This window comes from Bombina bombina, chromosome 5 (assembly GCF_027579735.1).
Source record: "Bombina bombina isolate aBomBom1 chromosome 5, aBomBom1.pri, whole genome shotgun sequence".
NCBI classification, from domain to species: Eukaryota; Metazoa; Chordata; class Amphibia; order Anura; family Bombinatoridae; genus Bombina; species Bombina bombina.
Window position 1 is genome coordinate 230390093 of NC_069503.1, and position 25943 is coordinate 230416035.

Genomic DNA, 25943 nt, shown 5'->3' on the forward strand with positions numbered 1-25943 from the left:
AGATTTTCTATCTTTGAAATAATGAAAAGTTTTGAATAAAATCCCCAAATCCTGTTCCTAAAAAGGAACTGGTAATAAATACCCCAGAAAACTCCAGGTCTGAGCAGCGCCTTGAGCCCCAACGGGTGACCAGCCGCGCATCACAAGTACCCAATACATATAGGACTGAAAACACACTTCAGAAAAGTGTGAGCCTTACTGGAATAGCTGGAATATGTTATGAGAGAGAAAAAAATACTTCTCACAGACTGTTTTACTCTGAATCCTATTCTGTATCCAAATCTAAGAAGTTTGGACTGAATTGAACCAAACAAATTTATTAAGAAAGTCTTAACCTGCCCCTTACCAGCTAAGCTGGAATAAGAACTGCACCTAAAAGCAAATTTGGGAGCTGACTTTTGAATATTAAAATGGCTTAAATTGAATGAAGAAAACTTCCAATTATAAACATGTTATTTGGGGAAGAATTTAGAATTCCGTTCCTTAGTAAGAAAAAAAGCTTAATATTTAGCCTTGGAACTCAATCTTGCAGCCCAGAGTAACAGTTGAAGAATTGAATCCAATTATGAACCAAATAATTGATTACCTTGGAAAAAAAGAATATGGAATTTAGAAATCAAATTAGCATTCCAAGATTGAAAACAAACTTCTTCTAGCTAAAATAGCTAAAGCCATAGATTAAACCTAATTTGCGAAAATATCAAAAAAATGACGACACCAATGAAATTATTAGCATGTTGATCAACTTAACAATGCTAAACAAATCATAATCCGATACTTGTTGCACTAAAGTATCCAACCAAAAAACTGAAGCAGTTGCAACATCAGCCAAATAAATTACAGGTCTAAGAAAAGTACCTGAAAATAAATAATTTTCCTTAAATAAGATACAAGTTTCCCAAGGAAAAAAATAAATACCATCTGCTATAGGAATAGTAGTATGTTAGCAAGAGTAGAGATAGTCCCATAAACTTGGGGGATCTTCCTCAAAACATAAAACTAACTGAAAGCAAAGGATACAATTAAAACCTTAAAGAAGGAATAAAAGAAATTCCCGGCCTATTCCATTCCCTAGTATCAGGAACTGAAAAAAACCTCTGAAGAAACCACAGAAGGTTAATAAGCAGAACTTAAATGTTAGCTAGTAGGGATGCACCGAAATTTCGGCCGCAGAAAGTTTCGGCCGAAAATAGAATTTTTTGTTATTTCGGTTTTCGTTTTTTTGCCTTTTATTTTCGGCAAAATTATTGTGTAGCTTATTTTAAATTTGAAGCCAGCCTAGAGCTGCTGTTTGAGTTCATTACTTGACTTACTGTTTTGCATATAATAATAGTTTTCTAGGACTATACTTTATTTTGATAATTGGTAACAAAACAAAAACGGTTAAATCTGATCCTGTTACACAGAACTAAATAACGAATAATACTAGTGATGCACCAAAATTTGGGCTGCCGAAAATGTGCAATTCCAATTTCGGACCAAAGAGGACCAAAATGGCTAAAAATGTACAGCCCTCCCCTGTTCTATTGAGTTACATGTCTATCCTTAGCATAGGGTGAGCAGCACAGCACTGGTATGGTACACAGCGCACACACATAAGTACCATTACATGATGATATGTGAAACCAGCAGAGAAGGAAACCAAAGTTCTGAATAGTGAATACAAATATCAAAGGATGATAAGTAACATGTTTATAAACACTTGATATTATCAGACACAGCCCTAAGCACACACAGTGAATATCTTTAAGCCTTATATACAGTGCTCATACATCAGCCTCTTGTCCGTAGACATTCTATTCGCCTGAGGCAAATATGCGTGCATACTATATATGCATAAGCCCCAAGCTCGCACACAGTTGGTACAAATTAGCACCCACCAGACAGTGTATACAAAAAAGCACAGTAACTTTCTATAACCACCTTGCACGTAAGGATGTAGCTAAGTCCAGTGGTCCTGGTGATAGGCAGACTCCATTTGGGGCTCAGGACATATAATCTGACGGGTCAGTGTGAGACCCGAACCAGGAACTAGGCGGAGATACGATGAGAGACGATCAGGTGCAGCCACGCTCATCGCACAGATAACTTCACCCAAAAACAAAACACATGTCCACCACGTATTGTTGACTGGTTGACTGGCTATAACCATGCTCTCCCTTATAGAGCTCCAGTTTCACTGCAGATTACGCCCTACTGTACAAGTGACCAGGTCCATTTGTTGGAGCTTTCCCGCCTACAAGCTCTCTCAGCTACACACACACACTGTAGTTAAAAAAGAAAAAAACTATTTCGGTTTCGGTTTTCGGCCAGGATCATCCTGAATTTTCAGTATCGGTTTCGGTCCAGAATTTTCATTTCGGTGCATCCCGATTAGCTAGTATAAATCAAAAGAACTAGTTACTTCAATATCCAAAATAATCAACACCTTTTCAACAAAAAATGAATGTACTCTATTTAAAAATAAAAAAGTAGATTTGTTAGTGTCAATATCTGATGAAGAATATTCTGAATGAGAAAACACACCATCAGAGAAGGCTAATTCAGTATGTTGTTGGTCATTTGAAACTTCATCAACTAAATAAGAAGTTTAAAAAATACCTAAAAATTTTATTAGAAGGCGGGATAGCAGACAAAGCCTTTATACTAGAATCAGAAAAATATTCTTATAAATTCCTAAATGTTTCTTGTGCATAAGATGTAAAAAGAATAGCAATAGATAATGCATAAATACTAATGGACTCTGCATGTAAAAGTTTATCATAAAAACTTATTACAAACCATAGCTAAATATAAACATTCATAACATTAAAATAAATTAACTTAGCTTTGGTAGGACTGATATCAGTCATCAGGAATCCCTCAGTATTTTCTGATACAGGAACAGCTTTTGAAATATCTTGTAATATGTAATAGAAAAAAAAAAACCAACATATAAAGCAAAATTATCAAATTCCTTAAATGACAGTTTCAGGAATAGGAAAAAATGCAAAACAAGCCTCTAGCAACCAGAAGCAACAAAAAAGTGAGACTGAAATAATGTGAAAAAAATGGCGCAAAGTATGACACTCACATTTTTTGACGCAAAAAAACGTCTGTAACACACATGCGTCAAAAAATGACAACCATGTGTAAACTTCCGGCGTCAACTATGGCGCCGGAAATGACGAAATTTTGCGCCAAAAAAGTTTGCGCACAGAATGACGCAATAAATTTAAGCATTTTCTGCCCCCGTGAGCCTAAGAGCCCGCAAGTAAAAAAAAGTCAATTTGAAAATTTTGAAGGTAAGAAAAAATATTTATTCATATGCATTTCCCAAAATAATGAAACTGACAGTCTGAATGAAGGAATACTGATTAACCTGAATCATGGCAAATATAAGTTTAAAACATATATTTAGAACTTTACATATAAAGTGCCCAACCATAGCTTTGAGTGTCATAAATAGAAATAAGATTTACTTACCCCAAGACACTCATCTACATATAGTAGATAGCCAAACCAGTACTGAAACGAGAATCAGTAGAGGTAATGGTATATAAAAGAGTATATCGTCAATCTGAAAAGGGAGGTAGGAGAAGAACTCTCTACGACCGATAACAGAGAACCTATGAAATAGATCCCCTAGAGGAAGACCATTGTATTCAAATAGGCAATACTCTCTTCACATCCCTCTGACATTCACTGCACTCAGAGGAAAACCGGGCTTCAGCCTGCTGCGAAGCGCATATCAACGTAGAATCTAGCACAAACTTACTTCACCACCTCCATGGGAGGGAAAGTTTGTAAAACTGAATTGTGGGTGTGGTGAGGGGTGTATTTATAGGCATTTTAAGGTTTGGGAAACTTTACCCCTCCTGGTAGGAATCCTGGTAGGAATGTATATCCCATACGTCACTAGCTCATGGACTCTTGCTAATTACATGAAAGAAATAAACTTGCTACACCTCTTAGAACCCTAAAAAAAATGGATGGGGCCAAATGAACAATTTACCTAATAAAGGGAGGACCAGATTAAACTTGAGGGACATACGTATGGCCCCAGGGCTGGTAATTTGAGAACACTGGTTTAGATTATATAGGAAAGAAATGTACATTTCAGACATAAGTGACCCACACATTGGATATGTTTGTACTTGCCTTCAGTTGTTTGCTCCTCTTGACTTAAGATAGACCTGAGAAAATCAAAAACAAAGTTAGTTAAGTTTCCACTGTGTAATCTAGAAAAATAATTTTAAGTTCCTTAAAACACAAAAACAAAAAGCATGCAACACATTTACACACAATAACCAAACTGAAGGATTACAAGAGAGTTCTTGCGATTACCATATTATACTTTTTACCTTTACCAAGTGTTATAAATAAAACCATAAAGCATCACTTTGAATAAGGAGCGTAGTACATGTGAACATAAATTTATATAAACTTAAACATTCACAAACACAACATATGAACAAGTTAAAAACATTCTATATGGAGAGGAAGGCTACAAATGCCAAAACAGAAAATACTTAAATTTGTTGCTAGTTCTAGAGACTTACATGGAGTACCAACATTAAGCAAGTTCAAATGGGTCTTGTAGTTACGTCTGTATTGGTAGAGAGGACTACACAGTTGCCTACCTATCTGATTCTTTCCTCTCAGCTGAAGTAACAGGTTGAGTTCTAAATCTTTCAGAAGTCTTTCTACTTTCTCCAGGTTGTAAATAGAGTCTTGGCCTTCGAGGGCCTTTTTCCCGATCAGTATTGGCAGACAAATCAACAACTGATGTTGGCATTGCAGCCTTAGGTTCACTTTGTTACCAGGAGGAAGGTTATTAAAAAGAGAGGGAGAGAGAGAGAAAGCGATAGATAAGAATAAAGTAGAAAGGAAATGCAACTCAATCCAACATCACACCATGCACAGAAAAAGTGCAGAAAAATGCATTCTAAGCATGTAGTTAAGTGTCTTAATAAAGTGCAACCATCCAGAGCTTTAAACAAAACTTTAGATTAATAAATTTGTGAAATGTTACAAACATGAATAACTGTGTAATTTGTGAAGGATGTGCAGGGGGGTCACACACAAGACCAAAAAAAAATAAAAAAAAATTGGAAATATCACCCACACATCCATTTTGTTGCTTGTGCTTGCCGTCTCCAAGTATGCACTCCGAAGCTGGGCAACAGATACTTTAGTATTGACCATACTAACTTCACCATTTTGAACTGGGTCATTTTCTTCAGTACTTAAAAACACCATCTCTTTCTGGGCATCAAAATCCTTAATCTTAAAAGCTTCGAGTTTCTGAGTACCAGTAGAATCAGACATTGAACGGGTAAGCATTTTGTGTTTCATTGTAGAAATTTCTTTCACATGTCCTTGGGGTTTTAATGGATTAGTTGACAATCCACTTTGCAGGTGCATAACAGTTTCACTCTTTCCGATTACTTCAGAGGTCTTTTCTTGCGATATCTGCATTATATTCTCTTTTGGGATTGGTATGGAATCATTCCTATTTTTACTGTTATACAAGGAAATAACAGTAGGTTTCTCCTCAAAAGCATCATGGATTTTATCCCTATTCTTGTAGGTGTCGTGTAGGTTGTTCAATCCTTGAAGCACATATCGTGATTTTTCACTATGAACCTCGCTAGTAGCTCTAGGATTTTTTAAAGAGGTAGTAAAGGCAGACACCTTAACATGATTTTCAGGTTCATGCACTGAAGCTATCTTAGGTGTATGAGCAACACCAGCAGGCTGAACGTAGCCATGATTAGGTAGTCGCACAGGGGCAGGATGTTTAAAAACTTTATCAAAAGCAGAGGTTTCTGAATGGAAGGGCATTTGGTGGCCTGGTGCAGGATGATGTTTCTTTTGTGCAGAGGTCTGCAGGTCAAATTTTTGGCTCCCATGAAAGTTCTCCTCTTTCACCAGCCTCTCTCTAATTTTAACTCTTTAAAAAAGAAAAGCAATTAGAAGTATGAAATATATTAACAAAAGCAAAAACACTGCTCACCAAAAATATATATATTCACACACATACATACTAGGATGATAAAAAACTAAACAACCCCCCCCCTCCCTCATGAACTGCAGAAGATTTTATGAATCCCTAGAAAGTCTAAATGGTGTTATTCTTAACTAATCTTTAGCATGCTGCCAAACCCTAAAAATCTAATCTCAATGAATTTAGGAGTAGTATTTCATTTTGATAAACCACAGAGCTAGGAGGAAAACTATATTTCCCAGAATCCATAAGATTTCAGAACAAGATACTGAGAGCCAATCAAACGCTAGACAAAACGGCATTCAAAGCATTTAGAAAGGGTGGATGCTACATTTAGAAGACGTACTATTGCACAACACTAAAAAGGAAAATGTAGGTTAGGGATTCCCAAATACATTCAATATAACAAATGATCTCTTAAATGTGAAAATTATATTTAAACTTGAAGAATGTGAGCATTAAGCAACATTTTAAAACAAACCTCAAACATGGTAAACAGCACAAAAATACCCTCTTCTAAATTGAGATTAAACCTTTACTGCCAAACATATTTCTCACTTTTTGGTTTCTTTAGCTGGACGCCAAAGGGGGCATGCAACGCTTGGAGGAAGCCGAATTTGTCACCGATATGCTAAATACAGTAGACTATGCAGGTGGAGGAACAACGGTATGTTTATCATAACGCAATGGTAAATATTTTTAAAAAGAAGCATCTTTGTAAAGTTCCCCTGTTTTGAAGATTTTTTTAGATACTGGGCAGTAATTCATTAAACTTTACAATCACTTTAACAATGGAAATTTGTTCGTGTAAGCTAGTGTTCCAATGGGGAAACTAATGACTCAAGTTTAAAATCCTGAACTTTATCTGCTTAGTTTACCTTTATTTATCAACCTGACCAAGGGTGCAAAATCAATGCAAAATCTTGATGTGGGTTAGATAAGATTAATCCAAATAATAAACCAGACACTTAACAATTCAGTACATTTATATTAGATACCACTACGTTTTTTAATTATGAAAATAGAAGCGGTTGGGCTTTGTGGCTATAATCTTTACATTAAAAAAAACAAACACAACATCAATGAGTGACTTAAAGGTGACAGCGTACTGTAGAACTTGTTTCCCAGTTTTCTATGACTTGTTATACCAGCTACAGATTTTAAAATGTTAATTTGGGTTAATTTTTCTATATGAAATAGCTGATCATTAAAACTATACCCAATAAACTGAGCTCAGCTTCTAGGGAGAGAAAAACAATTTATGTAAGAACTTACCTGATAAATTCATTTCTTTCATATTGGCAAGAGTCCATGAGCTAGTGAAGTATGGGATATACAATCCTACCAGGAGGGGCAAAGTTTCCCAAACCTCAAAATGCCTATAAATACACCCCTCACCACACCCACAATTCAGTTTAATGATTAGCCAAGTAGTGGGGTGATAAAGGAGTAAAAAGCAAAGGAATTTGGAAATAATTGTGCTTTATACAAAAAAATCATAACCACCATAAAAAGGGTGGGCCTCGTGTACTCTTGCCAATATGAAAGAAATGAATTTATCTGGCAAATTCTTACATAAATTATGTTTTCTTTCATGTAATTGGCAGGAGTCGATGAGCTAGTGACGTATGGGATAGCAATACCCAAGATGTGGAACTCCACGCAAGAGTCACTAGAGAGGGAGGGATAAAAATAAAAACAGCCATTTTCCGCTGAAAAAATTAATCCACAACCCAAAAAAAAAAAAAAGTTAATCTTCATAAAAGGAAAAAACTTAAATCAAAAGCAGAAGAATCAAACTGAAACAGCTTTGTATGCAAAGAAGACCAAGTTGCTGCTTTGCAAATCTGATCAACTGAAGCTTCATTCTTAAAAGCCCATAAAGTAGAGACTGATCGAGTAGAATGAGCTGCAATTCTCTGAGGCGGAACTTGACCCGACTCCAAATAAGCTTGATGAATCAAAAGCTTTAACCAAGAGGCCAAGGAAACAGCAGAAGCCTTCTGACCTTTCCTAGAACCAGAAAATATAACAAATAGACTAGAAGTCTTCCTGAAATCTTTAGTAGCTTCAACATATTTCAAAGCTCTTACCACATCCAAAGAATGTAAAGATCTCTCCAAATAATTCTTTGGATTAGGACACAAGGAAGAGGCAACAATTTCTCTATTAATGTTGTTAGAATTCACAACCTTAGGTAAGAATTTAAATGAAGTCCGCAAAACCGCCTTATCCTGATGAAAAATCAGAAAAAGATTCACAAGAGAGCGGATAATTCAGAAACTCTTCTAGCCGAAAAGATGGACAAAAGAAACAACACTTTCCAAGAAAGTAGTTTAATGTCTAAAGAATGCATAGGCTCAAACGGAGGAGCCTGCAAAGCCTTCAAAACTAAATTAAGAGTCCAGGGAGGAGAGATTGATTTAATGATAGGCTTTATACGAACCAAAGCCTGCACAAAACAATGAATATCAGGAAGTTTGGCAATCTTTCTGTGAAATAAAACAGAAAGAGCAGAGATTTGTCCTTTCAAGGAACTTGCAGGCAAACCTGTAGTCAAACCATCCTGAAGATACTGTAAAATTCTAGAAAATCTAAAAGAATGCCAAGAGAATTTATGAGAACACCATGAAATGCAAGGCTTCCAAACTTGATAAATCTTTCTAGAAACAGATTTACGAGCCTGCAACATAGCATTAATCACCGAGTCAGAGAAAACTCTATGACTAAGCACTAAGGGTTCAATCTCCATACCTTCAAATTTAATGATTTGAGATCCTGATGGAAAAATGGACCTTGAGATAGGTCTGGCCTTAGTGGAAGTGACCAAGGTTGGAAACTGGGCATCCGGACAAGATCTGCATACCAAAACCTGTGAGGCCATGCTGAAGCTACCAGCAGCACAAACTATTGCTCCATGATGATCTTTGAGATCACTCTTGGAAGAAGAACTAGAGGCGGGAAAATATAAGCAGGTTGATAACACCAAGGAAGTGTCAATGCATCTACTGCTTCCGCCTGAGGATCCCTGGACCTGGACAGGAACATGGGAAGTTTTTTGTTTAGATGAAATGCCATCAGATCTATTTCTGGAAGCCCCCACATCTGAACAATTTGAGAAAACACATCTGGGTGGAGAGACCATTCTCCCGGATGTAAAGTCTGACGACTGAGGTAATCCGCTTCCCAATTGTCTATACCTGGGATATGAACCGCAGAAATTAGACAGGAGCTGGATTCCGCCCAAACAAGTATCCGAGATACTTCTTTCATAGCTTGAGGACTGCGAGTCCCACCCTGATGATTGACCTATGCCACAGTTGTGACGTTGTCTGTCTGAAAACAAATGAACGGTTCTCTCTTCAACACAGGCCAAAATCGAAGAGCCCTGAGAATCGCACGGAGTTCCAAAATATTGATTGGTAATCTCGCCTCTTGAGATTTCCAAACTCTTTGTGCTGTCAGATCCCCAAACGGCTCCCCAACCTGAAAGACTCACATCTGTTGTGATCACAGTCCAGGTTGTACAGACTTAAGAGGCCCCTAAAATTATACGATGGTGATCTAACCACCAAGTCAGTGAAAGTCGAACATTGGGATTTAAGGATATTAATTGTGATATCCTTGTATAATGCCTGCACCATTGGTTCAGCATACAAAGCTGGAGAGGTCTCATATGAAAACGAGCAAAGGGTATCGCGTCCGATGCTGCAGTCATGAGACCTAAAACTTCCATGCACATAGCTACTGAAGGGAATGACTGAGACTGAAGGTTCCGACAGGCTGCAACCAATTTCAAACGTCTCTTGTCTGTTAGAGACAAAGTCATGGACACTGAATCTATCTGGAAACCTAAAAAGGTTACCCTTGTCTGAGGAATCAAAAAACCTTTTGGTAAATTGATCCTCCAACCATGTCTTCGAAGAAACACTAGTTGATTCGTGTGAGATTCTGCAGAATGTAAAGACTGAGCGAGTACCAAGAAATCATCCAAATAAGGAAACACTGCAATACCCCGCTCTCTGATTACAGAGAGTAGGGCACCTAGAACCTTTGAAAAGATTCTTGGAGCTGTCGCTAGGCCAAAAGGAAGAGCAACAAATTGGTAATGCTCGTCTAGAAAAGAGAATCTCAAGAACCAATAATGATCTGGATGAATCAGAATATGAAGATATGCATCCTGCAAGTCTATTGTGGACATATAATGCCCTTGCTGAACAAAATGCAGAATAGTCCTTATAGTCATCATTTTGAAAGTTGGTACTCTTGCATATTGATTCAAAATCTTTAGATCCAAAACTGGTCTGAATGAATTTTCTTTCTTTGAGACAATGAATAGATTTGAATAAAACCCCAGACCCTGTTCCTGAAACGGAATTGGCATGATTACCCCTGATAACTCCAGGTCTGAAACACACTTCAGGAAAGCCTGAGCCTTTACTGGGTTTACCGGAATACGTGAGAGAGAAAAAAATCTTCTCACAGGCGGCTTACTCTGAATCCTATTCTGTACCCCTGAGAGACAAGACTCTGAATCCAATGATTTTGGACCAAATTGATCCAAACATCTTTGAAAAATTTTAATCTGCCCCTTACCAGCTGAGCTGGAATGAGGGCCGCACCTTCATGCAGACTTGGGGGCTGGTTTTGATCTTTTAAATGTCTTGGATTTATTCCAATTTGAAGAAGGTTTCCAATTGGAAGCAGATTCCTTGGGGGAAGGATTAGGTTTCTGTTCCTTATTTTGACGAAAGGAACGAAAACGGTTAAAAGCTTTAGATTTAACATCAATTTTGATATAAAAATGGCATCACAAATTAAATTATTAGCATGTTGAATCAACTTAACAATGCTAGACAAATCATGATCCAATACTTGTTGCGCTAAAGTATCCAACCAAAAAGTTTAAGCAGCTGCAACATCAGCCAAAGAAATTGCAGGCCTAAGAAGATGACCCGAATATAAATAAGCTTTCCTTAGATAAGATTCAAGTTTCCTATCTAAAGGATCTTTAAAAGAAGTACTATGTTCCATAGGAATAGTAGTACGTTTAGCAAGAGTAGAGATAGCCCCATCAACTTTGGGGATCTTTTTCCAAAACTCCAATCTAACTTCTGACAAAGGATACAATTTTCTAAACCTTGAAGAAGGAATAAAAGTAGTACCAGGCTTATTCCATTCCTTAGAAATCATATCAGAAATAGCATCAGGAACTAGAAAAACCTCTGGAATAACCACAGGTTTATAAACCGAATTTAAACGTTTACTAGTTTTAATATCAAGAGGACCATATCCAATGTAATCAACACTTAACAAAGAACAAATATACTCCAATTTAAATAAGAGGATTTATCAGTGTCAATATCTGAGGCAGGATCTTCTGAATCAGATAGATCCTCATCAGAGAAGGATAATTCAGTATTGTTGCTGGTCATTTGAAATTTCATCAACCTTATGAGAAGTTTTAAAAGACCTTTTACATTTATTAGAAGGCGGAATGGCAGACAAAGCCTTCTGAACAGAAGCAGAAATAAATTATTTTAAATTTACAGGTATATCTTCTGCATTAGATGGTGAGGGAACAGCAACAGGTAATGAACTACTACTGATGGATACATTATCTGCATGTAAAAGTTTATCATGACAACTATTACAAACCACAGCTGAAGGTATAATCTCCACAAGTTTACAACAAATGCACTTAGCTTTGGTAGAACTGTTATCATGCAGCAGGGATCCAGCAGTGAATTCTGAGACAGGAACAGATTGAGACATCTTGCAAATGTAAGAGAAAAAAACATATAAAGCAAAATTATCAATTTCTTTATGCTGCAGTTTCAGGAATGGAAAAAAATGCAAACAGAATAGCCCTCTGACATAGAAAAAAGGCAAGAGGCAAATAGGAATGGGGGTCTAAAATAATGAAAATATTTGGCGCCAAGTATGACGCACAACAAACAGAAAAATATTTTTTGGCGGCAAAAACGTCCAGAAACGACACTCGCGTCATAGATGACGCAACCTTGTGAAAGGACCCGGCGGCAACTAAGAAACCGGAAATTACGAATTTGCGTCAACTAACGTAACTTCGCGCCAAAAAAAATCTCGCTTCAAGAATGACGCAATAAACTTTAGCATTTTGCGCCCTTGCGAGCCTAATTCTGCCTGCGATTTAGAAAAAAAAAGACAGTCAATTGAAAAAAAGACTATACCCCATGTAAGAAATACATTTCTAAAAAATGCATTTCCCAGATAAGAAACGGACAGTCTGCAAAAGGAAATATACTGAAACCTGAAGCATGGCAAATATAAGTACAATATATATATTTAAAACTTTTTATAAATACATTAATTGCCAAACCATAGCTGAGAGTGTCTTAAGTAATGAAAACATACTTACCTGAAGACACCCATCCACATATAGCAGATAACTGTTTCAGTACTGGTTTGGCTATCAGTAGAGGTAATGGAATATGAGAGTATATCGTCGATCTGAAAAGGGAGGTAGGAGATAAATCTCTATGACCGATAACCTATGAAATAGATCCCCGTGAGGAAAACCATTGCATTCAAAAGGTGATGCTCCCTTCACATCCCTCTGACATTCACTGTACTCTGAGGAACAGGCTTCAAAAATGCTGAGAAGCGCATATCCACTTTGAAATCTAAGCACAAACTTATTTCACCACCTCCATAGGAGGCAAAGTTTATAAAACTGAATTGTGGGTGTGGTGAGGGTATTTATAGGCATTTTGAGGTTTGGGAAACTTTGCACCTCCTGGTAGGATTGTATATCCCATACGTCACTAGCTCATGGACTCTTGCCAATTACATGAAAGAAACCTAATTTTTGTATAGAAATTTATACAAAGTTGTCGTAATTCTTACTGTTCATACAAAGACCAAAACTTAGAACAATGGAAAATTCACGTTTTAGTATTTATCTAAACCTTGTTTAAATATTCTTCCTATAACCAGTACTAAAGTGTTCAAATTTTCATTATATATGTCGTGATACAACAGTCAAGACAGTCAAAATATAACTCATGATTTTGATAAAGCATGGAATTTTAAACCCCTTTCCAATTTACTTCTAAATTTGCTTTGTTTTCTTTGTATCCTCTGTTGAAGAGCAGACTCAGGAGCAGAAATGGCATAAGCCAATGGAAAAAGGCATAAATGTGGAGCCACCAATCACCAGCTAGCGTCATACAGTGCATTGCTGTGCTGAGCCTATCTAGGTATTCTTTTCCACAAAGGATACCAAGAGAATAAAAAGGAATTTTGTTAACAGAATTGGAAAGATGTTTAAAATTGTATTCTCTATCTAAATCATGAAAGCTTAATGTTTATTTAACGGATTTAACGGTCCATTTAATACACTATGAATTTATTGGAAATTTAATGTGTTAAGTACAACCTTAGCAAAGCATTTAAGAATTATTTTTTTTTGTAGCATAAAGAGAGGGTGCTGTGAAAGAAAAGAAAAAAAAAACACTCCTTAAGGCTCATCCCATCAACCAGTAGTTCTGTAGGAGTTGCCCCTGTCATCCAATAATCAGCAATTTTAGAGAATTGTAGACAAAATGTGCATTACAATTATTTTAACCAAACCAGAGTTGCCCAACATTTCAAGCCTGAAAACAGACTAGATTTTAAAGTGATCCGGAATGTTAGTGATATTTTAGATGGAGTTTGCAGTGAAGATGCGCTATAACTTACTTTTAATATAGTTATAAAATTCAAATACACCACACTCCGCCGCCCACTTCGAAAGTCAATCTGTCTGCTAATTGTTCTCCAATCCGTGCTCTAGCTGCAACAAAAAGAAAATGTATGCTTACCTGATAAATTTATTTCTTTTTTGACACGATGAGTCCATGGATCATCTTAATTACTAATGGGATATTCACCTCCTGGTCAGCAGGAGGAAGCAAAGAGCACCACAGCAGAGCAGTTAAATAGCTCCTCCAATCCCTCCCACTCCAGTCATTCGACCGAAGTTAGGAAGAGAAAGGAAAAGCCAAGGTGCAGAGGTGTCTGAAATTTACATAATCCACAGCCTGTCTTACAAGAATAGGGCGGGCCGTGGACTCATCGTGTCAAAAAATTAATTTATCAGGTAAGCATACAGGGAGTGCAGAATTATTAGGCAAGTTGTATTTTTGAGGATTAATTTTATTATTGAACAACAACCATGTTCTCAATGAACCCAAAAAACTCATTAATATCAAAGATGAATAGTTTTGGAAGTAGTTTTTAGTTTGTTTTTAGTTATAGCTATTTTAGGGGGATATCTGTGTGTGCAGGTGACTATTACTGTGCATAATTATTAGGCAACTTAACAAAAAACAAATATATACCCATTTCAATTATTTATTTTTACCAGTGAAACCAATATAACATCTCAACATTCACAAATATACATTTCTGACATTCAAAAACAAAACAAAAACAAATCAGTGACCAATATAGCCACCTTTCTTTGCAAGGACACTCAAAAGCCTGCCATCCATGGATTTTGTCAGTGTTTTGATCTGTTTAACATCAACATTGCGTGCAGCAGCAACCACAGCCTCCCAGACACTGTTCAGAGAGGTGTACTGTTTTCCCTCCTTGTAAATCTCACATTTGATGATGGACCACAGGTTCTCAATGGGGTTCAGATCAGGTGAACAAGAAGGCCATGTCATTAGATTTTCTTCTTTTATACCCTTTCTTGCCAGCCACGCTGTGGAGTACTTGGACGCGTGTGATGGAGCATTGTCCTGCATGAAAATCATGTTTTTCTTGAAGGATGCAGACTTCTTCCTGTACCACTGCTTGAAGAAGGTGTCTTCCAGAAACTGGCAGTAGGACTGGGAGTTGAGCTTGACTCCATCCTCAACCCGAAAAGGCCCCACAAGCTCATCTTTGATGATACCAGCCCAAACCAGTACTCCACCTCCACCTTGCTGGCGTCTGAGTCGGACTGGAGCTCTCTGCCCTTTACCAATCCAGCCACGGGCCCATCCATCTGGCCCATCAAGACTCACTCTCATTTCATCAGTCCATAAAACCTTAGAAAAATCAGTCTTGAGATATTTCTTGGCCCAGTCTTGACGTTTCAGCTTGTGTGTCTTGTTCAGTGGTGGTCGTCTTTCAGCCTTTCTTACCTTGGCCATGTCTCTGAGTATTGCACACCTTGTGCTTTTGGGCACTCCAGTGATGTTGCAGCTCTGAAATATGGCCAAACTGGTGGCAAGTGGCATCTTGGCAGCTGCACGCTTGACTTTTCTCAGTTCATGGGCAGTTATTTTGCGCCTTGGTTTTTCCACACGCTTCTTGCGACCCTGTTGACTATTTTGAATGAAACGCTTGATTGTTCGATGATCACGCTTCAGAAGCTTTGCAATTTTAAGAGTGCTGCATCCCTCTGCAAGATATCTCACTATTTTTGACTTTTCTGAGCCTGTCAAGTCCTTCTTTTGACCCATTTTGCCAAAGGAAAGGAAGTTGCCTAATAATTATGCACACCTGATATAGGGTGTTGATGTCATTAGACCACACCCCTTCTCATTACAGAGATGCACATCACCTAATATGCTTAATTTTTAGTAGGCTTTCGAGCCTATACAGCTTGGAGTAAGACAACATGCATAAAGAGGATGATGTGGTCAAAATACTCATTTGCCTAATAATTCTGCACTCCCTGTATATTTTCTTTTTTAAGACACAATGAGTCCAGGGATCATCTTAATTAATAATGGGATTCAATACCCAAGCTAGAGTAACACAGATGATATGGGATGGACAAGACAGGGAACCTAAAAGGAAGGCACCACTGCTGGAAAAACCCTCTCTCCCAAAAGCGGCCTCAGCCGAGGCAAAAATGTCAAATTTGTAGAACTTTGAAAAAAAAGTGTGAAAAGGGGACGAAGTTGCAGCCTTGTAAATCTGTAGCTTCATTTTTGGACACCTATGAGGAAGCAACAGCCCTCGTGGAATGAGCTGTAACTCTCTCGGGAGGCTGCTGTCCAAAAAACGTATGATACTCTCCAGCCAAAAAGCAGAGAAGCAGCAGTAGCTTTCTGTCCCTTGCGTTTTCCTGAGAAATCCACAAAACAAAGAAGACTGATGAAAGTCCTTATTCGTCTGCAGATAAAAATTTAAAGCACAGACCACGTCCAAATTGTGCAGAAGTCTTTCCTTCTGAGAAGGATTAGGACACAAAGAAGGAACAACAATCTCCTGATTAATGTTCCAATCAGAAACAACCTTAGGAAGAAATCCTAATTTAGTACGTAAAACTACCTTATCTGAATGGAAAATAAGATAAGGACACTTGTACTGTAATGCCATGAGCTCTGACACTCTCCGAACAGAAGAAATAGCAACAAGAAATAAAACTTTCCAAGCTAATAACTCATTATCGAGGAAACGCACAGGCCCAAACGGAGCCCCTTGAAGAACTCTGAGAACTAAATTCAGACTCCATGGAGGAGTAACTGGTTTGAACACAGGCCTGATACTGACCAAGGCCTGTCAAAATGATTGTACATCTGGGACATCTGCCAGACGTTTGGTTAAAGGGACACTCAGGTTTTATTAAATTTTCATGATTCAGATACAGCATGTAATTTTAAACAACTTTCCAATTTACTTCCATTAAAAAAATGTGCACAGTCTTTTATATTTACACTTTTTTTGAGTCACCAGCTCCTACTGAGCATGTGCAAGAACTCGGACTATACGTATATGCATTTGTGATTGGCTGATTGCTATCACATGGTACAGGGGGAGTGGAAATATACATAACTTTGAAATGTGTTAGAAAAGAATCGACTAATTTGAAATTCAGAGTAAATGCTATTGTATTGTCTTGTTATCTTGCATTTGTTGATTATGCAAATCTGCTGTGTTTACTGGTCCTTTAAAAAAAATAGATAAAGGCAGAGATTTGACCCTTTAGGAAACTTGACAAACCTCTCTCCAAACCCTCTTGGAGAAAAGACAATTCTAGGAATCTTAACTCTACTCAATGAGTAGCCCATGGATTCACACCAATAGAGATATTTACGCCATATCTTATGATAAATTTTTCTAGTAACAGGCTTACGAGCCTGAATCATGGTCTCAATGACCGAGTCAGAAATAAAACCCGCTTGGATAATATGAAGCCTTCAATCTCCAAGCAGTCAGCTTCAAAGAAACCAGACTTGGGTAAAGGAGGGACCCTGGAACTCGAAGGTCCTTCCACAACAGAAGTCTCCAAGGTGGCAGAGATGACATGTCCACCAGAGATGAAAAGTCTGCCTGCACAGGAAATCCGCCTCCCAGATGTAAACTCCTCGTTTAGACAGGTAATTGAGCCAGAAATCATACAATAAAATAAAGATGATATCTTAGGTGGTTCAGCCCTCTCTGTTATAGGGCATATCCCTCTTGTATCCAGCACAATCTAAGTGCCCCCAGAAAGCCACTCTCCTCAGCCCCAGTGCCTGCCATGAACATGCTGCCAGAGAATCCTCCTTAAAGGACCAGTCAATACAGTAGATTTGCATAATCAATAAATGCATGATAAGAAGACAATGCAATAACACTTAGTCTGAACTTCAAATGAGTAGTAGATTTTTTTTTAATAAATTGCAAAGTTATGTCTATTTCCACTCCCCCTGAAAAATGTGACAGCCATCAGCCAATCACAAATGCATATACGTATATGCTGTGAATTCTTGCACATGCTCAGTAGGAGCTGGTGACTCAAAAAGTGTAAATATTAAAAGACTGTGCACATTTTGTTAATGGAAGTAAATTGGAAAGTTGTTTAAATTTGCCTGCTCTATCTGAATCAGGAAGTTTAATTTTGACTTGAGTGTCCCTTTAATCTATATATAGGATATATTTGTCCCAGTCAAGTGCTATACTTCCTCTATCCTGAATCCTGTGTGTGCTTCAGACCCAGAATAAAAAAAGTTATCACTTACCTTTGTATTCTGCCCGACAGTAGGGCAACTCAGCAGGTTTAGGAGGTCCTCTCCCTCCCATAGCCCTGTGGAAAATGATAAAGCCTGAGTTAATTGTGCTTAGGCTGTCAGGAGAAGGGCAGCATACATGTATAGGAGGCGCAGTGAGAATTATGTCCCACCAGTTCCTATTGCTCTAAAGCCACCAAAAGCTCTACTGAAGAGACTGATATGGACTAAGGCTACACCCTAGAACAAATCAGCACAATCTTGCACTACTTTAAAAATAATAAACTCTTGATTGAAGAATCTTTTCTAAAACACCTTACTTTACCTCTTCCCATCACTAACGTAGGCAAAGAGAATGACTGGAGTGGGAGGGAAGGGAGGAGCTATTTAACAGCTCTGCTGTGGTGCTCTTTGCCTCCTCCTGCTGACCAGGAGGTGAATATCCCATTAGTAATTAATATGATCCGTGGACTCATCGTGTCTTAAAGAAAATGCAATATGGGGAGAGCACTGATTAGACAATAAAAGTTAGCTCACAGAAAAATTTACTTTAAGTGCGTGGCGGAGCGTGGGGAATTTGAATTTCATATCTATATTAAAAAGTTATAGCGCATCTTCATTACAACTGATTAAAGGGACACTGAACACAAATTTTTTCTTTCGTGATTCAGATAGAGCATGCAATTTTAAGCAACATTCTAATTTACTCCTATTAAATTTTCTTTATTCTCTTGGTATCTTTATTTGAAATGCAAGAATGTAAGTTTAGATGCCGGCCCATTTTTGGTTAACAACCTAGGTTGTCCTTGCTGATTGGTGGATAAATTGATCCACCAATCAAAAACTGCTGTCCAGAGTTCTGAACAAAGAAAAAAGCTTAGCTGCCTTCTTTTTCAAATAAAGATAGCAAGAGAACGAAGAAACAATGATAATAGGAGTAAATTAGAAAGTTGCTTAAAAATGCATGCTCTATCTGAATCACGAAAGAAAAAATTGGGTTCAGTGTCCCTTTAATTAAACTCAATATTAAATATCACTAACATTCCGGATAAAGTGGAGAGTTTACCATCAATTTAAAGGTAAAACAAACATGAGTCAGCTAGTGATGCACAAAGCTATTTTCTCTACATCCCTTGCAGATAAATAGTGCAGACACTAAACAAAAACATTTCATTTTGCCTATAAGATTCCTTAATCTGTTTCCAGTAGCGGGCCTACTTGAAAGAGGGCTTTGGTGCAAAAAAAAACATTTTGGGCCCACCAGGTAGCTCCGTAATGAGAAATAGTAATATTACACATGCTGCTCTGTATAGACTGGCTGCAAATGGCTCCTCTGCACTTGGGCCCTGCACCTGCTGCATAAAAGTGGTAGCTCTGCACCTGCCTGTTGCATTGCTAGTATTTCTTACGAACATAAACATGAGGTACTCATTCCATTAAGCTGATCATTGAGAACAAGTTAAGGTGCCATGGTTTTAAAGAGAAATATAATAAAGTGAAAACAATTCATCTTGGCTTAATTTCAATAATCTATTTCTTTGCTTAAGTCTGTAGATGAACTTAGCAAATAAGTAAGCTTTTCGAGAAGCTACATTAACCAGTCAAAAGAGTTAAAATGTCCTATCAAGGGGGGGGTTTTCCACTCACCCCCCCCCCCCAAAGAAGAAAGAAAACATTACATGGGGTATGTTATTTATAAAAGTTAACCGATTTGCAAAAAACGGTTCAGTTAGTTTATAGAATTTGTGATAACTTGCAGTGCACACAAAAAAAAATCTATTTCCACCCCATCATATGACAGTCAGCCAATCACAAATGCATATACGTATATTCTGTGAATTCTTGAACATGCTCGGTAGGAGCTGGTGACTCAAAAAGTGTAAATATAAAAAGGGAGTGTGACCTTGTCTCATTTTACGTCTTTTACACTTTATGATACTGTTCTAGACTATGAGGCGCCTCTCCTTATGTCTTCCAGGACTTTGAACATTTTGTTACTGGAAGTAGCCAACCTGGTATTACAGGTTGAGCGCAATGCATTGCAAGGAAGCTTTGCACTCACAAGCGCGTGCTTCCATAGGCTCCAATGGGAGCCTCGTTCTCATGCCGTGAGAAATGGCAGAGAACCTAGTGCAGCAAAGGGGGTAAGTCGCGCAGTGATGGGCATCAAAGGGTAAATATATTTATATAAATATATATTTATGTGTTAATATATGTATATACACACACAAAACACACATATATATGTACAGTATATAAGCATATACATATATATTTACAGGGAAAACAGTCCCCATGGACGGCTATGTAAAGGCACTTTTCAGTGCCATATTTTTTCCCCTAACACCCCACATCACCTCACTTTAAGCACTAAAAACCAACACTACACTTAAATTTGGTGGCCATTTTGAAAATTAACCAGAGATCTAATCTCTGGTTAATTTTTGGAGCGCTAATGGCTACCACCACAAGCTCACGGTAGCATTAACCAGCCACTTTTAATAGCAAGTTATTTATTGTGCACCTGTAAACTGGCAAATTAGCCCATTTACGCGCATGCAATAAATTAGCGATCCACTTGTAATCTAGCCCACAGAAAGAAACATATATACATTTACCTAGGCTCGTCTATAGGCTGGGGTTGAAAAGCAGCAGCATCCATTATGTAGCAATTAACCTAACAAAGTCTCTACTAAAAGAGTAACTTCAAACCATGCTGGAAAAAATTATATATGTTGGTCTGCAATTGGTTGGTTGCTTCACTCCGATGAACTCCTGCACATGGTATTGTGTTTTATAGTTATGTTCTTAGCCTAAAGGACGTTTACAGATGTTTACATTTTCAATTTTTTAGGACAGCATAAGTTTCTTTTTAAGTTTAAAACTACTCCTGGCTTATGTGCAACCCAGAAATAAGAGTCATCACTTGGATTATTTAAATTAAAGGGACACCGAACCCAAAAATTTTCTTTTGTGATTTAGATAGAGCATGCAATTTTAACAACTCTCTAATTTACTCCTATTATCAATTTTTCTTCGTTCTCTTGCTATCTTTATTTGAAACAGAAGGCATCTAAGCTTTTTTTTTTTTGTTCAGTACTCTGGACAGCACTTTTTTATTGGTGGGTGAATTTATCCACCAATCAGCACGAAGCCTGTCCGCCTTTGGCGGGCTGAATTCCGTTGCCGGAATTCAGCATTGCACAAGAATGCAATTTTGCGCTCTTGTGCAACGCCGCTCCCTGCCCACGCACAGCCAATCACGCGTGGCGAAAGGTTAGGGAAGCAGCGGTCTGATGACAGCTGCTTGTTAAATACGGACGGTAGGTTCTCTGAGAGCCTGCAGTCGTAGGCAGGCGAAGTCTGCTGAAAGGGTTTGATAAATCGACCCCATAGTGCTGAGCTTGTTAATTACCACTATTCCTAGATTGATGGGAGTTATTTGAATTGATGTGCACTATTATCTCTTTGCACAATTAGCGGATTTCTTGCTATTGCTGATTATGATGTAGTGTATAGATAAATGTGTAAGGCTTTTTCCTGTTATTGATATAGTCCTTAGTGCTTTTGACTTTGTAAAATTGGAATTTGTACTAGATTCAACCTCTAAGAATATATTTGTTATTTAAAGAGAGGGTTTGATATTTTTCCCTAACCTTATAGCTGGTTATTTACCATTGCATTAAGAATTTTAAGACTTTTTTTTATGTTAGAATAAAGTCCAGGCTTACTTTATTGAGAGGCCCCTTGCCAATGAGCATTGATGGAGCTAACAAAGAAATATCCCACCTTGGCAAAACCATACTTATTCATCTCAGGCACCTCAACACCATCTTCTCTGCTACAGGCAAGAGAGTCAGCCTTAGCTTGTGGACATGTTGATATTTTTGCATTTTAATGCAAAGTTTCTGAAAGAGTGAATAACAGAACGGTATAAACAGTGATAGTCTACCTCTTTCTAGTTATACCTCTTTTCAAAAATGTTTTATTATATATACATATACATATATATATATATATATATATATATATATATATACATATATATATACATATATATATATATATATATATATATATATATACACACACACACACACACAAATACATATACAGTTGTACGCAAAAGTTTAGGCACCCCTGACAATTTCCATCATTTTCATTTATAAATAATTGGGTGTTTGGATCAGCAATTTCATTTGGATCAATCAAATAACTGACATTAATATTTCAGTAGTGAAATGAGGTTTATTGGATTAACAGAAAATGTGCAATATGCATCAAAACAAAATTAGACAGGTGCATAAATTTGGGCACCCAAACAGAAATATTGCATCAATATTTAGTAGAGCCTCCTTTAGCAGAAATAACAGCCTCTAGACACTTCTTATAGCTTGTGTCTGGATTCTGGATGAAGGTTTTTGGACCATTCCTCCTTGCAAAACATCTCCAGTTCAGTTAGGTTTGATGGTTGCTGAGCATGGACAGGTCTGGGGACTGGGATGGCCATTCCAGAACATTGTAACTTGTTCCTCTGCATAAAATGCAAGAGTAGATTTTGAGCAGTGTTTTGGGTCATTGTCTTGTTGAAATATCCAGATCCGGCTTAACTTCAACTTTGTGACTGATTCCTCAACATTATTCTCAAGTATCTGCTGATATTGAGTGAAATCCATGCGATCCCTAAGTTTAACAAAATTCCCAATACTGGCACTGGCCATAAAGCATGATGGAACATCCACCAAATTTTACTGTGGCTAGCAAGTGCTTGTCTTAGAATGCTGTGTTCTTTTGCCCCCATGCATAACGCCCCTTGTTATGACCAAATAACGCAATCTTTGTTTAATCAGTCCACAGCACCTTCTTTCAAAATGAAGCCAAGCTTTACCAAATGTGCGTTTGTATACCTCAAGCGACTGTTTGTGGCATGTGTGAAGAAAAAAATAATTTATGTAAGAACTTACCTGATAAATTCATTTCTTTCATATTAGCAAGAGTCCATGAGCTAGTGACGTATGGGATATACATTCCTACCAGGAGGGGCAAAGTTTCCCAAACCTCAAAATGCCTATAAATACACCCCTCACCACACCCACAAATCAGTTTAACGAATAGCCAAGAAGTGGGGTGATAAGAAAAAAGTGCGAAAGAATAAAAAATAAGGAATTGGAATAATTGTGCTTTATACAAAAAAATCATAACCACCACAAAAAGGGTGGGCCTCATGGACTCTTGCTAATATGAAAGAAATGAATTTATCAGGTAAGTTCTTACATAAATTATGTTTTCTTTCATGTAATTAGCAAGAGTCCATGAGCTAGTGACGTATGGGATAATGACTACCCAAGATGTGGATCTTTCCACGCAAGAGTCACTAGAGAGGGAGGGATAAAATAAAGACAGCCTATTCCGCTGAAAATAATCCACACCCAAAATAAAGTTTAAATCTTATAATGAAAAAAACTGAAATTATAAGCAGAAGAATCAAACTGAAACAGCTGCCTGAAGTACTTTTCTACCAAAAACTGCTTCAGAAGAAGAACACATCACAATGGTAGAATTTAGTAAAAGTATGCAAAGAAGACCAAGTTGCTGCTTTGCAAATCTGATCAACAGAAGCTTCATTCCTAAAAGCCCAGGAAGTAGAAACTGACCTAGTAGAATGAGCTGTAAAACTGAGGCAGAGTTTTACCCGACTCGACATAAGCATGATGAATTAAAGATTTCAACCAAGATGCCAAAGAAATGGCAGAGGCCTTCTGACCTTTCCTAGAACCGGAAAAGATAACAAAAAGACTAGAAGTCTTTCGGAAATTCTTAGTAGCTTCAACATAATATTTTAAAGCTCTAACTACATCCAAAGAATGCAATGATTTCTCCTTAGAATTCTTAGGATTAGGACATAATGAAGGAACCACAATTTCTCTACTAATGTTGTTAGAATTCACAACCTTAGGTAAGAATTGAAAAGAAGTTCGCAACACCGCCTTATCCTGATGAAAAATCAGAAAAGGAGACTCACAAGAAAGAGCAGATAATTCAGAAACTCTTCTAGCAGAAGAGATGGCCAAAAGAAACAAAACTTTCAAAGAAACAGAATTTATGCTTACCTGATAAATTGCTTTCTCCAACGGTGTGTCCGGTCCACGGCGTCATCCTTACTTGTGGGAATATCTCTTCCCCAACAGGAAACGGAAAGAGTCCCAGCAAAGCTGGCCATATAGTCCCTCCTAGGCTCCGCCCACCCCAGTCATTCGACCGACGGACAGGAGGAAATATATAGGAGAAACCATATGGTACCGTGGTGACTGTAGTTAGAGAAAATAATTCATCAGACCTGATTAAAAAACCAGGGCGGGCCGTGGACCGGACACACCGTTGGAGAAAGCAATTTATCAGGTAAGCATAAATTCTGTTTTCTCCAACATTGGTGTGTCCGGTCCACGGCGTCATCCTTACTTGTGGGAACCAATACCAAAGCTTTAGGACACGGATGAAGGGAGCAAATCAGGTTACCTAAATGGAAGGCACCAGGTTTTGCAAGCCGTTTCTCACAAAAATAGCCTCCGAAGAAGCAAAAGTATCAAATTTGTAAAATTTGGCAAAAGTGTGCAGTGAAGACCAAGTCGCTGCCTTACATATCTGGTCAACAGAAGCCTCGTTCTTGAAGGCCCATGTGGAAGCCACAGCTCTAGTGGAGTGAGCTGTGATTCTTTCAGGAGGCTGCAGTCCGGCAGTCTCATAAGCCAATCGGATGATGCTTTTAAGCCAAAAGGAAAGAGAGGTAGAAGTCGCTTTTTGACCTCTCCTTTTACCAGAATAGACAACAAACAAAGAAGATGTTTGTCTGAAATCTTTTGTAGCCTCTAAATAGAATTTTAGAGCACGGACTACGTCCAAATTGTGTAACAAACGTTCCTTCTTTGAAACTGGATTCGGACATAAAGAAGGTACAACTATCTCCTGGTTAATATTCTTGTTAGAAACAACCTTTGGAAGAAAACCAGGCTTAGTACGCAAAACCACCTTATCTGCATGGAACACCAGATAGGGCGGAGAACACTGCAGAGCAGATAACTCTGAAACTCTTCTAGCAGAAGAAATAGCAACCAAAAACAAAACTTTCCAAGATAGTAACTTAATATCTATGGAATGTAAAGGTTCAAACGGAACCCCTTGAAGAACTGAAAGAACTAGATTTAGACTCCAGGGAGGAGTCAAAGGTCTGTAAACAGGCTTGATCCTAACCAGAGCCTGAACAAATGCTTGAACATCTGGCACAGCTGCCAGTCTTTTGTGTAGTAAGACAGATAAAGCAGAGATCTGTCCCTTTAGAGAACTTGCAGATAATCCTTTCTCCAAACCTTCTTGTAGAAAGGAGAGAATCTTAGGAATTTTTATCTTATTCCATGGGAATCCTTTGGATTCACACCAACAGATATATCTTTTCCATATTTTATGGTAAATCTTTCTAGTTACCGGTTTTCTGGCCTGAACCAGAGTATCTATCACAGAATCTGAAAACCCACGCTTTGATAGAATCAAGCGTTCAATCTCCAAGCCATCAGCTGGAGGGAGACCAGATTTGGATGTTCGAATGGACCCTGAACAAGAAGGTCCTGTCTCAAAGGTAGCTTCGATGGTGGAACCGATGACATATTCACCAGGTCTGCATACCAAGTCCTGCGTGGCCACGCAGGAGCTATCAAGATCACCGAGGCCCTCTCCTATTTGATCCTGGCTACCAGCCTGGGAATGAGAGGAAACGGTGGAAATACATAAGCTAGGTTGAAGGTCCAAGGTGCTACTAGTGCATCTACTAGAGTCGCCTTGGGATCCCTGGATCTGGACCCGTAGCAAGGAACCTTGAAGTTCTGACGAGACGCCATCAGATCCATGTCTGGAATGCCCCATAATTGAGTCAACTGGGCAAAGATCTCCGGGTGGAGTTCCCACTCCCCCGGATGGAATGTCTGACGACTCGGATAATCCGCTTCCCA

General features: G+C 38.1%; 1 protein-coding gene across 15 annotated transcripts in view; it reads right to left on the bottom strand.

The window, feature by feature from the left end:
* Positions 1-25943, bottom strand: part of SVIL (supervillin) — a 766609-nt gene that overhangs the window by 337419 nt on the left and 403247 nt on the right. For 13 of the 15 annotated variants that reach the window (XM_053713887.1, XM_053713886.1, XM_053713883.1 and 10 more), the window contains 3 exons: positions 5108-5935; positions 4623-4793; positions 4141-4175 (listed from right to left, as the gene is read on the bottom strand). In XM_053713887.1, coding sequence (XP_053569862.1) covers positions 4141-4175; positions 4623-4793; positions 5108-5935 — 1034 coding nt within the window. The remainder of the gene's footprint in view (positions 1-4140; positions 4176-4622; positions 4794-5107; positions 5936-25943) is intronic. The other 2 variants (XM_053713888.1, XM_053713892.1) reach the window with 2 other exon arrangements.